At 44.3% G+C, this 13,421-nt stretch overlaps 1 protein-coding gene across 2 annotated transcripts in view; it reads right to left on the bottom strand.

The window, feature by feature from the left end:
- Positions 1 to 13,421, bottom strand: part of LOC146863704 (long-chain-fatty-acid--CoA ligase ACSBG2-like) — a 466,937-nt gene that overhangs the window by 435,866 nt on the left and 17,650 nt on the right. Inside the window, exon 2 of one of the 2 annotated variants that reach the window (XM_085627844.1) lies at positions 10,024 to 10,313. The exons of the other annotated variant lie outside the window; for it this stretch is intronic. Within the exon in view, the coding sequence (XP_085483970.1) occupies positions 10,024 to 10,313 (290 nt within the window). The remainder of the gene's footprint in view (positions 1 to 10,023; positions 10,314 to 13,421) is intronic. 2 annotated transcript variants of the gene reach the window in all.

Below are 13,421 nucleotides of genomic sequence, written 5' to 3' on the forward strand. Positions count from 1 at the left end.
TCACTTATACCTAAGGAAGGGGTTGAACTAACTCTGGGGACCTACCTAAGGGAGGGTTTGGAAAGAGGGGTGGCTACACCCATTTGCTTTGTCCAGTTTCACACCAAAGCAGGGGGCTGGTAGCCCCTGAACTGGTTTGAGCTGGACTATGCACAGGGACACCAAATGTGCCCCCAGTGCAGGACTTCAAAGCACTCAGAGAGTGCTCCCACCCAGCCCCAATACAAATAAGCCTGTCTGGGAGGTGGTTACACCTCCCTGTGACAGGAAACCTATTATCCAGGCCTTCCCAGCCAGAGTTTCGGTCAGCAGCAGGAGGCCAGACCTGCGTCTGTGGCTGCAGCATACATTTTGTGATGCCAGGGCTCTGTTAAGTTTCTACCGGGTATACCAGTATTGTCATGTCTCTCCCTCTAGAAGGGTGGGATCATAGTCTCACATCAGGATTTGATGTGAGGGTATGATTCCAAGGTGTTTGACACCAAACACAACATGTTTCCATGCAGCCAGTCCAAAGTTAGCATTAACCATTTTATATAATGCACTTAGGAGTATATGGTCAGGCTGCACCACTGACCACCCCGGAGAAGAGATTCCGAAGGCTGCAGAGGGGCTCAGCTCATGCCTGGGAACCCTCTCACACATAACTAAGCATCCTGCCTTCAGGATTGATAAGGCCTGCCATAGGGGTGACTGATAGGTTACTATGTGCAGTGATAGGTGAGGTATAGTGAACCTATACCTCAGTAAGGGGTGCATGCACCACCTTACCCAGGCTGCAGTAGCAGACCTGTGGTGTCATTTTGAAGGGCTTTCCAGGGGTGGCACAATACATGCTTCAGCCCCTGGTAGGCCTCTGGGGTACCTATGCCCTGGGTACATAGTATACCATATACTAGGTACTCACAAGGGTACGCCAGAAACCAATCTGGAGTGTACCTAAAGTACTTGCAATCAATTTAGAGAGGAAGCAGCTAGGCTGGGGCCTTGAATAGCAGGGTCCCAGCCAGACTAAAGTCGAAAAACAGTGAAACACCAGCACAAAGTAGGGGTAACCATGTGAAGCAGATCCTACTCTCCTACACCTCGTCTACGGGAACTTAATACAACATGGTTTCTGTCATTTAGACCAGTATGGCTAGATTGCATCTTACCTGTTCTATGCTGCCTGCTTTACGGTGAAGAATGTGTGCTAGACATCTGTCTAACACTCCCATCAGTCGTGCCAACAGATATCGACACTCTGCTGGACCCGATAACAGCCCATGCTCTGTGTTGTTCCCTGAGGCTACCAATCATGATGATGGCATTCGTTGAGATCTCACAGACGCTTCCTGCTGCTGCTGAGGTATGAGATGGATCAACAGGCACACAGGTAAAAACGGACGCAAACATTGCTGTGGCATCCCATGCTGAAGGCGATGCTTCACATCTCTGTGCAGTTAACATTCTAAACAATCTGTTCCAACTGTCACCGACATCGGTAGACGATCTTTTGTCCACAAGAGTAGATGATTTCATGTTTTCACCAGACCCATACACTAACTTTGATTCGGCTCACAGTGTATCGGGGAAGCAATGAATTTGGCCTCCATATTTTCAAAACAGTACAAAACTTGGAACTCTTCCCAAAATAGATTTTTCACATTTTGGAAATACATGGCAATTCAATCTGCTTACAGTAGAACTATTCATATAAAACAGACTTCTTTGATAACTTCCAGGGACACATTGTCACCTTATTTACCACAATTTCATTTAGTACCAGGTTATGAAATGGCTTTGGTTTTTGAATATTTGTCAACCATTTTGTCATATGTATATATTTCTATTTATTCATATTGCATTTATTTCCAATATATGCTTATAATGAAAATCTGCTTTAAAATGTACAGTACCTTTGCATTACATGTTTAGCAAAAGTTTTTAAACAAACTTCTTTTAGTATGCTTTTACAATAGTTTTTTTAGCAACATGTGGTACTCAGTTTAATGTTTAGCATTTCATGTTTAGCATTTAGTATTATCGTTCATTCGAAAGTGGAATGGGTGTTGTATCCCGCTTTAGGTGTCCGTATATAGGTTTTCCTGAAACATGTCCTTATATAGGCACAATTCACATTGCTCTTACATAGGCACAAGATCCTAGTCCTTATTTAGGCATTAGCCATGCTATCCAAATACAGGCATAGTCACCTACATCCGTCCACCCCAATGTCACAACGAGTTCTTAGAAACCAGACTCTTAAGCTCTTGGGAGTTCCCCTAGCACAGGATTATTGATTTCTCCAAGAACTCATTTATTATGCATGTACCGCTATTGCTTAAGGGTTCCTTCCGGACGTCTTCCTCTGCCCGACTTTACATCAATGCTAACATTCCAAGGCACCTACCAGGTATAAACATAACTTCCCGTGCCCAAGCAAGTAGGAGGAGCCCGTGACCGGGCCTAAAGCACTGATAAGAGACGCTGTCATCCCTGCTCGCAGAGAATCCAGCTTCCAGTGTTCTGACTCCCTTCACGGGGTGTTAGAGTTCGAGACCCGGAAAGAGATTCCCACCTCACTCATTCTCGAGGTATGGAGCTGACTAGAACCTAGAGGGACTCTTGGCATACCAGACTTGGCATACCAGACTATAGCATACTTCCTACATTGTACTACACTTAGGTTAGGTACACTGGGGTAGAACTAGTTATAGAAGCATCTTATGAGTACTCGCATTTTTAGCTTATGTTATTTATGTATGAATATATGTGTCATAGCTAAAAGATAATGCTAGCTCAGTATTATTTCTTTCTACTGCTCAAGTTCTTCATAATATATCTTGCATACTGTCTTATGATTGTAACAGCTCATATCTCTTACACGAGAAACAAGACTGTTCAATACATCCTTTTCTTTCTGTGTAACTCTGAAGAAACTAAGCATGCACGATTAACTGAGTGAAACTTTTATCTGTTGTATCACGATTCTGAGAGTGTTCCAATTCTAAAGGGAAACAAAGTTGTCATGTTTATGCGGTTGCCAGAAACGACTCCCTTCTTGTTTACGAGGAGTTTCTAGTAGCCTCTGAGTTAGCTGGCAAAAAGTAATTAAGTTTAATGTACTCAATAGGGGCATACTGACCTCAGTCCTATGCTAAATCTATTGGGTATATTATTCCAATGCGCAGAGCTTATTAGGCAAATAGGAACTACACTACATAGGGGGTGTACCCACCCCAGGGAAGGGACCCATTGGTCTCTGCCCTTTACCTAATTGTAACGCCCCTATATTTAGTATTTAGGGGGCACCCTGAACCTTGCTTCCTCAGATCCAGAAACAACAAGAAAAGAAGATACGAAGAAGGACTGAAGAGTCGTGAAGAGCTAACAAGAGGACGACGCCCAATGAGTTGGCCCCAGCCCTACAGGCCTGTATCCCCTCGCACCTGCTCCTGCAAAATCCCGGTGTGTCTTGCAGCCAGCAACTTCAAAAACCCCGGAGGACCTGCCTGCCTTCACTTCAAATACTGAATCTCCTGTGAACATCGGACTTGTTCAAACTGCAGCTTCTGGCTCCGGTCGGACACTGCGAATCCAGCCCACTCTGCACCCGCCAAACCCGGCCCGAGCTTGAGTGGAAAAACACCACGAGGTGGTCACCCAGGCGATCCTGACTCGAGATCCAGCGACCCCTGACCTGCCTCATGCCTCCAACCTATGCCTGCAGCCCAAATCCAGAAGGCCCCCCTAACCGTGACCAGGAGTTGGTAAAAAGGTCCGACCCCAAAAGGCACCCCTGCACCCGACGCGCCACGGTCTTGTGTGCCCAAACTGACGGTGCCTAACCAGCCCTAAACTTCCCAACTTACCTCTCTAAGTGGTGGCCGTACCCAGAAGCCCTTCATCTCCCTGCCTGCAGAGCTTTTGCAAACCAGAGGTTTTCCATAGAAAACAACAGGGCGCCCGACGTCGAAACAGCCCTCTGCACCTGGCCGCCCAAGTGCTGCTGAGGGTGCACCTTTTGTACTACTTTGTTTCCCCATTTTGCCTGACCTTAACCCTAGGAGCTTTGCTCCCACAACCCAGTGGCCTGCTTGCCAACAGTCACAAACCGGAGGCCCCGAATGAATTTCATCTTCCAAACATTTCAGACGGACGATATAGAAAAGAGTCTTCCGTATACCTTCGAACTCTATTACCTACGTCCCGTCCAATGTCAGCACGGCTCACACCCGCAGTTAAATCAGGACTCGGCATACAATTTTTTTCCCAACCAATCCTAGCACAGCTTCTATCTATCAACCAATCAGACTCAGACTCGTGCTCGTGGTCTGACCACTGCCAGCGCGGCCTTTTGTGATGTCAGTATTACCTCCTCACTACTGACCCTCCCTTTACAATCTGCTTCTTTCTCATGCCTGCTGTTCCAACCAATCCCAGTGTGGCTGTTTGGAACATCAGTATAACTCCTGCGACTGACCCTCCCTTCACAAGGTAAATACAAAAACGTATTTCTTTAACTTTTCTCAAAATAAAACTTCATTAGTAATAACGTAAAAACATTTGCTACTTTGTCTGTTGCACTAAATCAGGATAGATTACAACTTATTCCAGAATTCTTTCACTTAGAGTAAAACCCCTGTTTACCCTTCATTCAAGCTCAGGAGAACCTGTTACTTCTCCAGTGTCACCCGTATTGGAAAATGAGACCAAAGTTTCACCAGCGAACCCTTTTGATATCATTCGCACTCTACTTTTACACAATATAATCCCTACTACAACACTGCCAGCCCTCTGTAGCTTCTCAGTGTTACGACAACAAACGAGTAACCTCCTGCAGTATGGCTTCTATCATCACCCACTATTCCATTCCCAGGAATACCCAGGCAACCTCTGTACCTACGCTTCTAGACAACATAAAACAAGACACTAACTCTTTTGTTAAACATAAATCAATAATCAATAATCAATATTTATCCCCAAACTAGTCAATAATAACCATAACTCTGCTACCAGATAACTGATCCAGCGGTTCAGCAACAACAGATACTCCACTACCATATACTCACCTGGGCTCATAAACACACAATTGAGTAAACTGCTGGTTTGTCAAAGTTTTATATATTTTTGCAATATTCAGGATTAGTTATTGAATACTCCTAACTAACCTTTCACTGATCAGGAAGTTCTTTCCTCTGGTCGATGGACCATTTGATGAACTAGTTGATGGTGATAATTGACATAACTCTAACTGTTCCTTATTTAAAGTAAATAACCAGACTCAGGAAGGTTTAAACCTTTATTTAAAATTAATGCATGTGAACAACTCCAAAATACAGCACAGTCACCAACATTCATAGGAGAGAAAATGTAATTCATTAAATCAAAGAAAATATTCACCTCGGACTTATACAATGATCAATGCTCAGAAAGGGAGAGGACAGAGAGAAATGAACATTTGCAAATAACGAGAAATTATATTTATATTTACCAAGGATGGTGTGAAAGACCAATCCCCTGGCCAAAGGGCTGGTAATGGTCCCCAGGGATAGGTCAGGAGACAAAGGCTTCAGGACAGGAATCAGGACAGGATAGTTGACCTCTCTAGAATACTGACTGTTGCGCCGCACCCCTCTCTGACACTCTCTTCCTCCTCGAGATTCTGCCGCAATCTTCTGATCTAACCCAATTAATTAGGATAGAACGTTCTGCTTCAGGTTCTGCAATCGGCTCTTCATCAGCATCTCATACCATCTCTCCCAGCAACAGCATTCTCAGATCTCAGCTCTGTCTAAATAACTAAAGCTGTCTTAAATATACCTTTCGTTTTCCATGGTCCACCCACTAAAGATTCAATATCGTAAAAATACGAAATATGATTGCTCAGGCAAGGGGGAAGCTCCATCACACCATGCTTACATGATATTAAATTCAGTTCAACTATTGTTCGCAAAGCCATCCCCTTAATTTGTATTCATAAATTTGATTATCATACTCTTCACATTTCACTTTGAAACAATATAATAACATCTTGAATACAAGGCTTCATCGTTGAATTTTTCACCATCCGTTCCCACATTTGTAGCACTCGATCTTGGCTCCCTTTCAACTATACAGTCATGGCCTTCATGGCTTCACTCAGTGGGCATGCTCAGACTTTGCATCACTCCATTCAATTCGGCTATGCAAAAGAAGCCCAAATGTGCACCAGTGATAAAAGTCAAAAGACAGATGTCACTTTCTGAAATAAAGTGTTAGCACTGTTTACCACCCCCTCAATCTCTTTTCCCGCATTGGCATTAGTAAAAACCACTCTGTTTAGTTCAAATAAGCAGATGCCATGCACAAGAGTCTTCAAGACTCCATTTTAGTATCTTCTGCTCAGGCGCCAGCATTTCCCTCCAAGCATTCGTTTGTCATACTGCGTGGATGCAGTTGACGCATGCGCACAACAGTTTTCCCCGTTTAAAACAGTGTTAGTCCTTCTTCGTTGTTATCAGCGTTTGTACACACATACGAAGCTTCACTAACCCGCATGTTCATGTGGTGTGTATTATTTATTCACGAAACATGATTAATAACTTTGTTAGTAAGTTAAACGAGCAGATTGCTTCCTAGCAAGTTTCTTTTCTACGAAACCTTGCTCCATCACTAGCACCCAATTACAAATATACAGTGTTAATTATGTGACTTTTAACTCAGTCTGCCCTATCTCATAAACATGATTTATTCTTGTACTTGTTACATACACACTCATGCAGTGTCCCCTCATGGAAAGTAGACCAGCCTGGTTACTATATGTCAGCTGTGGCACAGTAAGCCAGCATTTTTTAAGCTCTGATATTTTTTTATATGCTCAGATTTTTGCACCTGTTCAAGCTCAGGTTGTAGATGGTCCTTTATAATGGGCCACAATGCAGAGCTCGGTAGTTAAGGCTGAATACGATTCACACAATGCATGTCAGAGGGTCAAAGGTTGTTCAGAATACTGTGCATCCAATTGTTGGCCCCTCTTCAGGACACACGGATCAATGGTAGAATTGTAACTGTGATTATATGCGAAAGCATGTGAAAGAGATAGAAAATTAGGGTGAAAATAAATTGAAATGCAGTTTTTACACGTAACGGAGATTACACTACACTTTCAACAAACCTTAGTAACAGTTACACTTCTGTTTGCCACTCCACTTTTGGAGTCTCCCTATGTTTTTTCATCCCACTGAAAGCCACTGTGACAGGTATGATTTCTTCTTTCGCTGGCAAAACACTTGATGCATCACAATTGGTGGAGCAGGTAGTACAAAATGGTGTATACCCCCCCTATTCTGCATGAATATACTAGTTACATAATCTATTAATTATAATATAACTAAATGAATTTGCATGTCTATTAATCAACCTTATTAATATATGAAATATACGTGGGATTTGCATTTTGCATGGCTAAATAATCGGTATTATTAAAATCCGTACGCATACTAATAGTAGTATATGTAGTAAATAGAATATTGCATGATATATGTGGCTTTTGTAAGGTTTTGTATTGTTGCTCGAGATGTGGACCAAAAGGGTGAATATAAATGCTTTAAATGTCGCTATACGCTAGATAAATACAACCACATAGAGGGATTAGTAAGGGGTTAACATTTTATTCATTATTTCTATGTATTAATTACTCTTTTGTGTTTGTTTCACTTAAGTTATCATTTGGGCCTAAAAACCAATATGGCCGCGGACACGACTCGATGAAGTGGCCACTGTTCCACGAGGTTTGGAGCGAAGTGCGCCAGTGCGACAAATTGTTCCTGTGGCCTCGTCATGACCTGTGCCTTAGTGTTCCAGAGCAAGGCCACGGTGGGATCGCAGCCAAATTGTGAAACAAAGGACTCTTGACAAAGAACTAGAACGGACTGACTTTATGATGTCATCTTTGAACTGTACCACGTTTCCAAAGACTCTGCCAGACGATCTCAACCGACCAATCAGAATTGCCCAAATTTTGTATATTGTAACATCTTAACCTTATTTTTATTATAAAAACGTTGGTAGAATAGAGAGGGTACCTGCGTCCATTCATCGTTCTTTCCTTTTGCTGGCACACGACGAAGACGACGGTGACGCTACATGACGCTACTGCCTAGGGTGACTAATGCGTCCCTGAATCTTTGACGGCCTGAATGCTGCCCATTTGCCTAATGGACTGTGAACTTTCTTAAATCTCTGGACTTTGATAGATGCTTGCATGTCTCTGGTCCTCGCCAATTCTTTGGGACTGTAGCGTGCTGCATGAAGAACTTTTGAATTCTGATCTGCTATTGACCAATTGACAGCCAATTTGATGACTTAGAGGACACCCGATAGACAGATTAGGTAAATATGGTGTTCTGTGATTTACATGAAATGTAATATAAACTTTCTAATGCGAGCTTTACTTTTACGATGAAAAAGAGAAACGATTATTAATTAACAAACAAATGTGTTTTTTTGATTTATTGAGAGAGATAAGATCAAAATCTTGAAGTGTGTTTTAGCTGCTTCTAAATCACCATCAACCAATCCAACTAAATTGATCCATCGATCACGTGGGAGGAGTGCCTTGATGTTTAAGACTGAGATCTGTAGGTGTAAGGATATTAATGTATAGATATGTAATATAACTTTTTCTTCCAATAGGTTATAAGGTATTCCCCTACATGTCGAGCGCTTGAAACACTCATCTCTCCTGTATGTAGAGACCAGTGTGAAGTGACGTGTGAATGTTGGTGTTATGGACCCCACCAATGACTGTATATAGGAAAGCGTTAGTGTGATGTCTGGTCTGTGAAGAAGGGAGGATATCGGTACGGGTCTCGCCCCCTTTTTCCCGTTACCCAGGTTTCGGCGCTGCATCAAGAGTGAGGAGGGAGCAGTCTGTGCCATGGAAGGGGCGGGGCACAAATGAACCGTTCTCTGCAGCCTACAGAAGAGCGAGGTGTGAGTGGAGGGGGCAAAGCAACCAGTTAACAGGGAGAGCTGAGCCAAGGGTTGGCACTCACACCATGTGCAAGAGCCGAGCTCTGAACATATTTGACATCTACATCGAGCAACAAATATCAAGTTTGAATAGGAATTGTCTTCAAGACTCAAGCAAGAGTATATTTTTTGTAAGCAGGAGCGTTTCACTTTAGCGTGTCAGTGTATTTATAATGTATTTATTAAAAATGGTGATTGGTAATTTTTAAACATTAATGCCTCAGCCCTGATGACAATGCGGTAAACGAAGAGAGACACGTAACTTGCATTCACAATACATGACCTGGACTCTCATCATTGACGGAGCAACATGATATACTACTATATCAAACGTAGAAGTGTTTTGTACAGTGTACATCCTGAACCCAAGAATTCAAAGGTTCTCTAAGATGGGAGAACGAACAAAAAGGATTTTCATTGAAGTAATGTATTTGCCTAGAATCACAACATTTGGCTAAGCAGGGGTTTTTTAGTTTCATGATGTACAATTCAGCCACTAGATTAACATCTGTTTCTGCCATCAAAGATACCTGGGCCTACTTGCTCAATTTTACATACGGATAACTCTGGATATTTTTTTTTACCAGCGCTTAACAACAGACACCTTATATTAAGTTTTGTCAGTGCCACTGACAGCTATCCATCCATTCCTGAATCATCTCCTAGACGCTGCTGCACAATCCAGGCAGGACACCCACTCAGCAGTAAGACAACAAGCAGCATGTGTACCAGCTGCCTGCTCCGAGTCGTCCTCAGTGACAAAACACGAGCCTGCAAGAGGAAGGCTCTGCCTTTCACATGCATTTTGCATTTCTGTCTGGCAATGGAAATCCGCTGCCCCTGCCCCTGAGCTCTACGAAACTGGCGCGCGCATGCTACAGGGAACAATGGTCACAGTGCTACATGTTAAAGGCAGATACAGCCACCTGTTGATCAATAGCAAATGGAAGATATCTGAGGTATGGATTCCTAGCTTCATTTACCATGTGTCCACACTGATCTTTAAATGTCATAGTTTGCACTGACCTTCAGGAAGCTCTTGGCCGCTGCCCGGCACTGCTGGTGGTACTGCAGGTATGTGGTGGTCTTCCAGCGGCCATCTCTCTTCACCGCCATTGCTGGATGGTTGCCATAAGACTGGACAGTGTCCTGAAACATTTGGACAGTGGTGACTGGTGGTTCAGAGGCTGGTCCCATCTCTTCCATGCGCAGCCTCACCACCCCATCCCGTGCGGTTGTCCAGAGGCGGTCAGCTGGAGCCACGTACAGACCATCAGGGTCTTTCTTCCTCTCGAAGACACGCGAAGAGTGGCCTTCTGTTAGGCAGAGCATTGCACAGTATTAAAGAAATGAATGAGAGACTTGTTACACTGATTGAGACTTACAATGTATGTTGAACATGGGCTTACAATTAACTTTTTAAAACACACCGTTGACAAATTGAAAAATTCAGTGAATTTCTAAATAAAGAAAGTGGTCTGAGAGTAGCACCACTCATCTATGCAGTATCCTCGCTATTCCCTTCAGAAAATCATGTTACAGTGTCTTTAACTTCTGATCTACAGTTTCCATCACTGGCTCAAACCACAGACCATTATGTGACCATGATTCACGTTTAAAGTTGACATCTTTCTTGAATGCTGACACACATTTGCTTGCATGCCTATAAGGGATCATATTCTCTGAAATTACTTTGTTACATATACATTTCTTCTAGGGACATTATCAGAGCCCTGAACATTCTGCATGAGGGCTAAGCTCGCTCTATAAAATGTTGATGGTTGTTATTGTCTGCTCGGCGACAGCTCTGCAAGGGTAGAATAAATAATGACAGCCTGACTGGGGCATCAACATGACAACATGTATACAACATCACTCCTTTGTTTGGGGGGAAGAACATCTCACTGACACTGTGGAGGTTCCCCGTGCTGGAATTCCAGCCCAGCTGAATCCTGTTAACCTCCTGAGAAGGACGGTGCCCAGCTCTACACTAAGATGGGCTCCCAGATGAAACATACAAAGGGGTGGCAGCTACAATTTCATTATGGCAGAAATGCTATTGGTGTCCAAGACTTTACAAACAGGCTAAAGACTATGTCCTTAAATATGACATTTGCCAGCAGGTAAAAGTTTCCACCATAGCTCGTCCACCACATACACCTCTATTATTCACATAAAAGCCTCTGGCTTGTGTTTATTTGGACTATTAGTGACCCTTGCAAGGCTCTTATAAATACACCATGTTAGCAGTGGATTTCTGCTCTTGATTCCTACGGGTACGGCCACAGAGATTGGCTGACGCTCAAACTATTATAAAGTACTTACAGGTCTTTATCAGCACATATGCAGTAGCTGCATTCTATTCAGACCGAGGTCTAGCTTTTGCCTTATGGGCTTGCAAAGAAACCATGGGAACATTGGATGTAATTGTGCATTACTTTTCCCCATACAATCCTGAGGGAAACACAGTTGTGAAGAGGAGAAACCATGACTTAAAGCAGTCTTTAAGACTTAGAGTGTAGGGTTCAGGTTGCAGTTGGATCTACCACCTGCATGGGGTACAGTACTGTTCTCTTCCCCGCTTGCACTAGATTTGTTGTGACATCCCTCTGAGGCGGAAAGCCGGAGGTTCGAGCGTTTGAAAGTAAATTGGTTTTAAAACAAATTGAAATTGATCTTTGTAATTAGCGCTTGCACTCTCTATTTTAAACTTGCTTTTGGCACTCACCCTGCTCGGCTGCTTCGCCCACTCCTCGCGTTCACGGCGCTGGAGGCTGGGCTTGCCGCTGCTGGGTTCCAGGGTCTGGTCGCACCTGCGCTGGGATTGCCCCGCCCAATTGACCTACTTAAACCTGTTCTCTTCCCCGCTCGCACTAGATTTGTTGTGACATCCCTCTGAGGCGGAAAGCCGGAGGTTCGAGCGTTTGAATGTAAATTGGTTTTAAAACAAATTGAAATTGATCTTTGTAGTTAGCGCTTGCACTCTCTATTTTAAACTTGCTTTTGGCACTCACCCTGCTCGGCTGCTTCGCCCACTCCTTGCGTTCACGGCGCTGGAGGCTGGGCTTGCCGCTGCTGGGTTCCAGGGTCTGGTCGCACCTGCGCTGGGATTAGCCCCTCCCTCCTCAACCCCTACATAAAGCAGACTCAGCGCCGACGGCGCAGCGGGCAGGCGCAGCGGGCGCGCCGACGGCGCGCCGAAGGCGCGCCAAAGGCAAGCCCGTCTGCGCCCGTCCGCGTCCTGAGGCGCCCAGCGCCCCGAAACTCTGCACCTGTGGGTCCCTCCACTGTTTATTCAATATCTTATTCTCCGACGAAGCTCTATAGCCTAAATACAGCCTCTTCTTCCTGTTCTTCGCTGGACTGCTCTGACCCGGCCTCCTTCAGATGCGCCCACTGCAATTTCGTTCCCACTGCCTCTTTTTTCTCTCATATATTACGTCCCTCTCCCTACAAGTTTTGGTGTATTAATTGCCGTTCCCTGCCTAAGCACAGTGAACATATCTTTGATTTTTTTATCTTCCACCCAGCCTGATGCTATGTTCTTGACGGAAACCTGGCTTCAGGCAATCTCCGGTCCTGACATTGCACGTACCTTGCCTCCCGGCTATGTTATTGTCAGGCAAGACAGAGCGACTGGTAAAGGCGGGGGAATCGCGATTATTTTTAAAGACATCTATTTTGGCTCCCTGGACGCTGTCCCTGTGCCTCATTGCGAAGCTGCACTTTTCAAGCTAGTGCTCTCTCCACAACTAACCTTATCAGGTTTACTCATTTACCGTCCCCCTGACAAACCCACACAGTGGTTAACCTCATTTACAGATCACATTGCCCCCTTTGTTATGAAGGCAGCCAATTTTACTATCGTAGGAGACCTAAATCTTCATCTAGAGGACCCTCTAAATCGATTAAGTGGCTCGCTTTTATCCGACTGTGAAGCCATCAATCTAATACTACTTAACAAGGGTCCCACTCATCAGGCTGGGCACCTACTCGACCCTGTTCTCTCTAATATTCCGCTTGACTGTACCTATCCTGCTCTTCCCCTTGACTGGTCCGATCATTTTGCCATCCATTTCACACTACCTGTTGACGTCAACAGGTATTCGCCTCCCCCCGAGAAGATTCTTCACTCTAGAGCCTGGTCTAAACTTGACATCCTGGCCTTTAATGCTTCTTTGATGGCCAGCTGCCCAGACACCAATCTCGAGTGTAATGTTCTGGCTCAGGAAGTGTCACATTGGCTTACATCTAATACAGATCACCACCTCCCATTGCGCCGCAGGCCACCTACCCCCCATCTCGTCCCCGCCCCGTGGTTTACCGATGCCTTAAAAATCGCTAAATCTAAGTGCAAACATCTGGAGAGGCTCTGGCGCAAATCATATTCAAGTAATGACAAATTAATCTATCGTGCAGCACTC

This window comes from Triturus cristatus, chromosome 2_1 (assembly GCF_964204655.1).
Source record: "Triturus cristatus chromosome 2_1, aTriCri1.1, whole genome shotgun sequence".
NCBI lineage: Eukaryota > Metazoa > Chordata > Amphibia > Caudata > Salamandridae > Triturus > Triturus cristatus.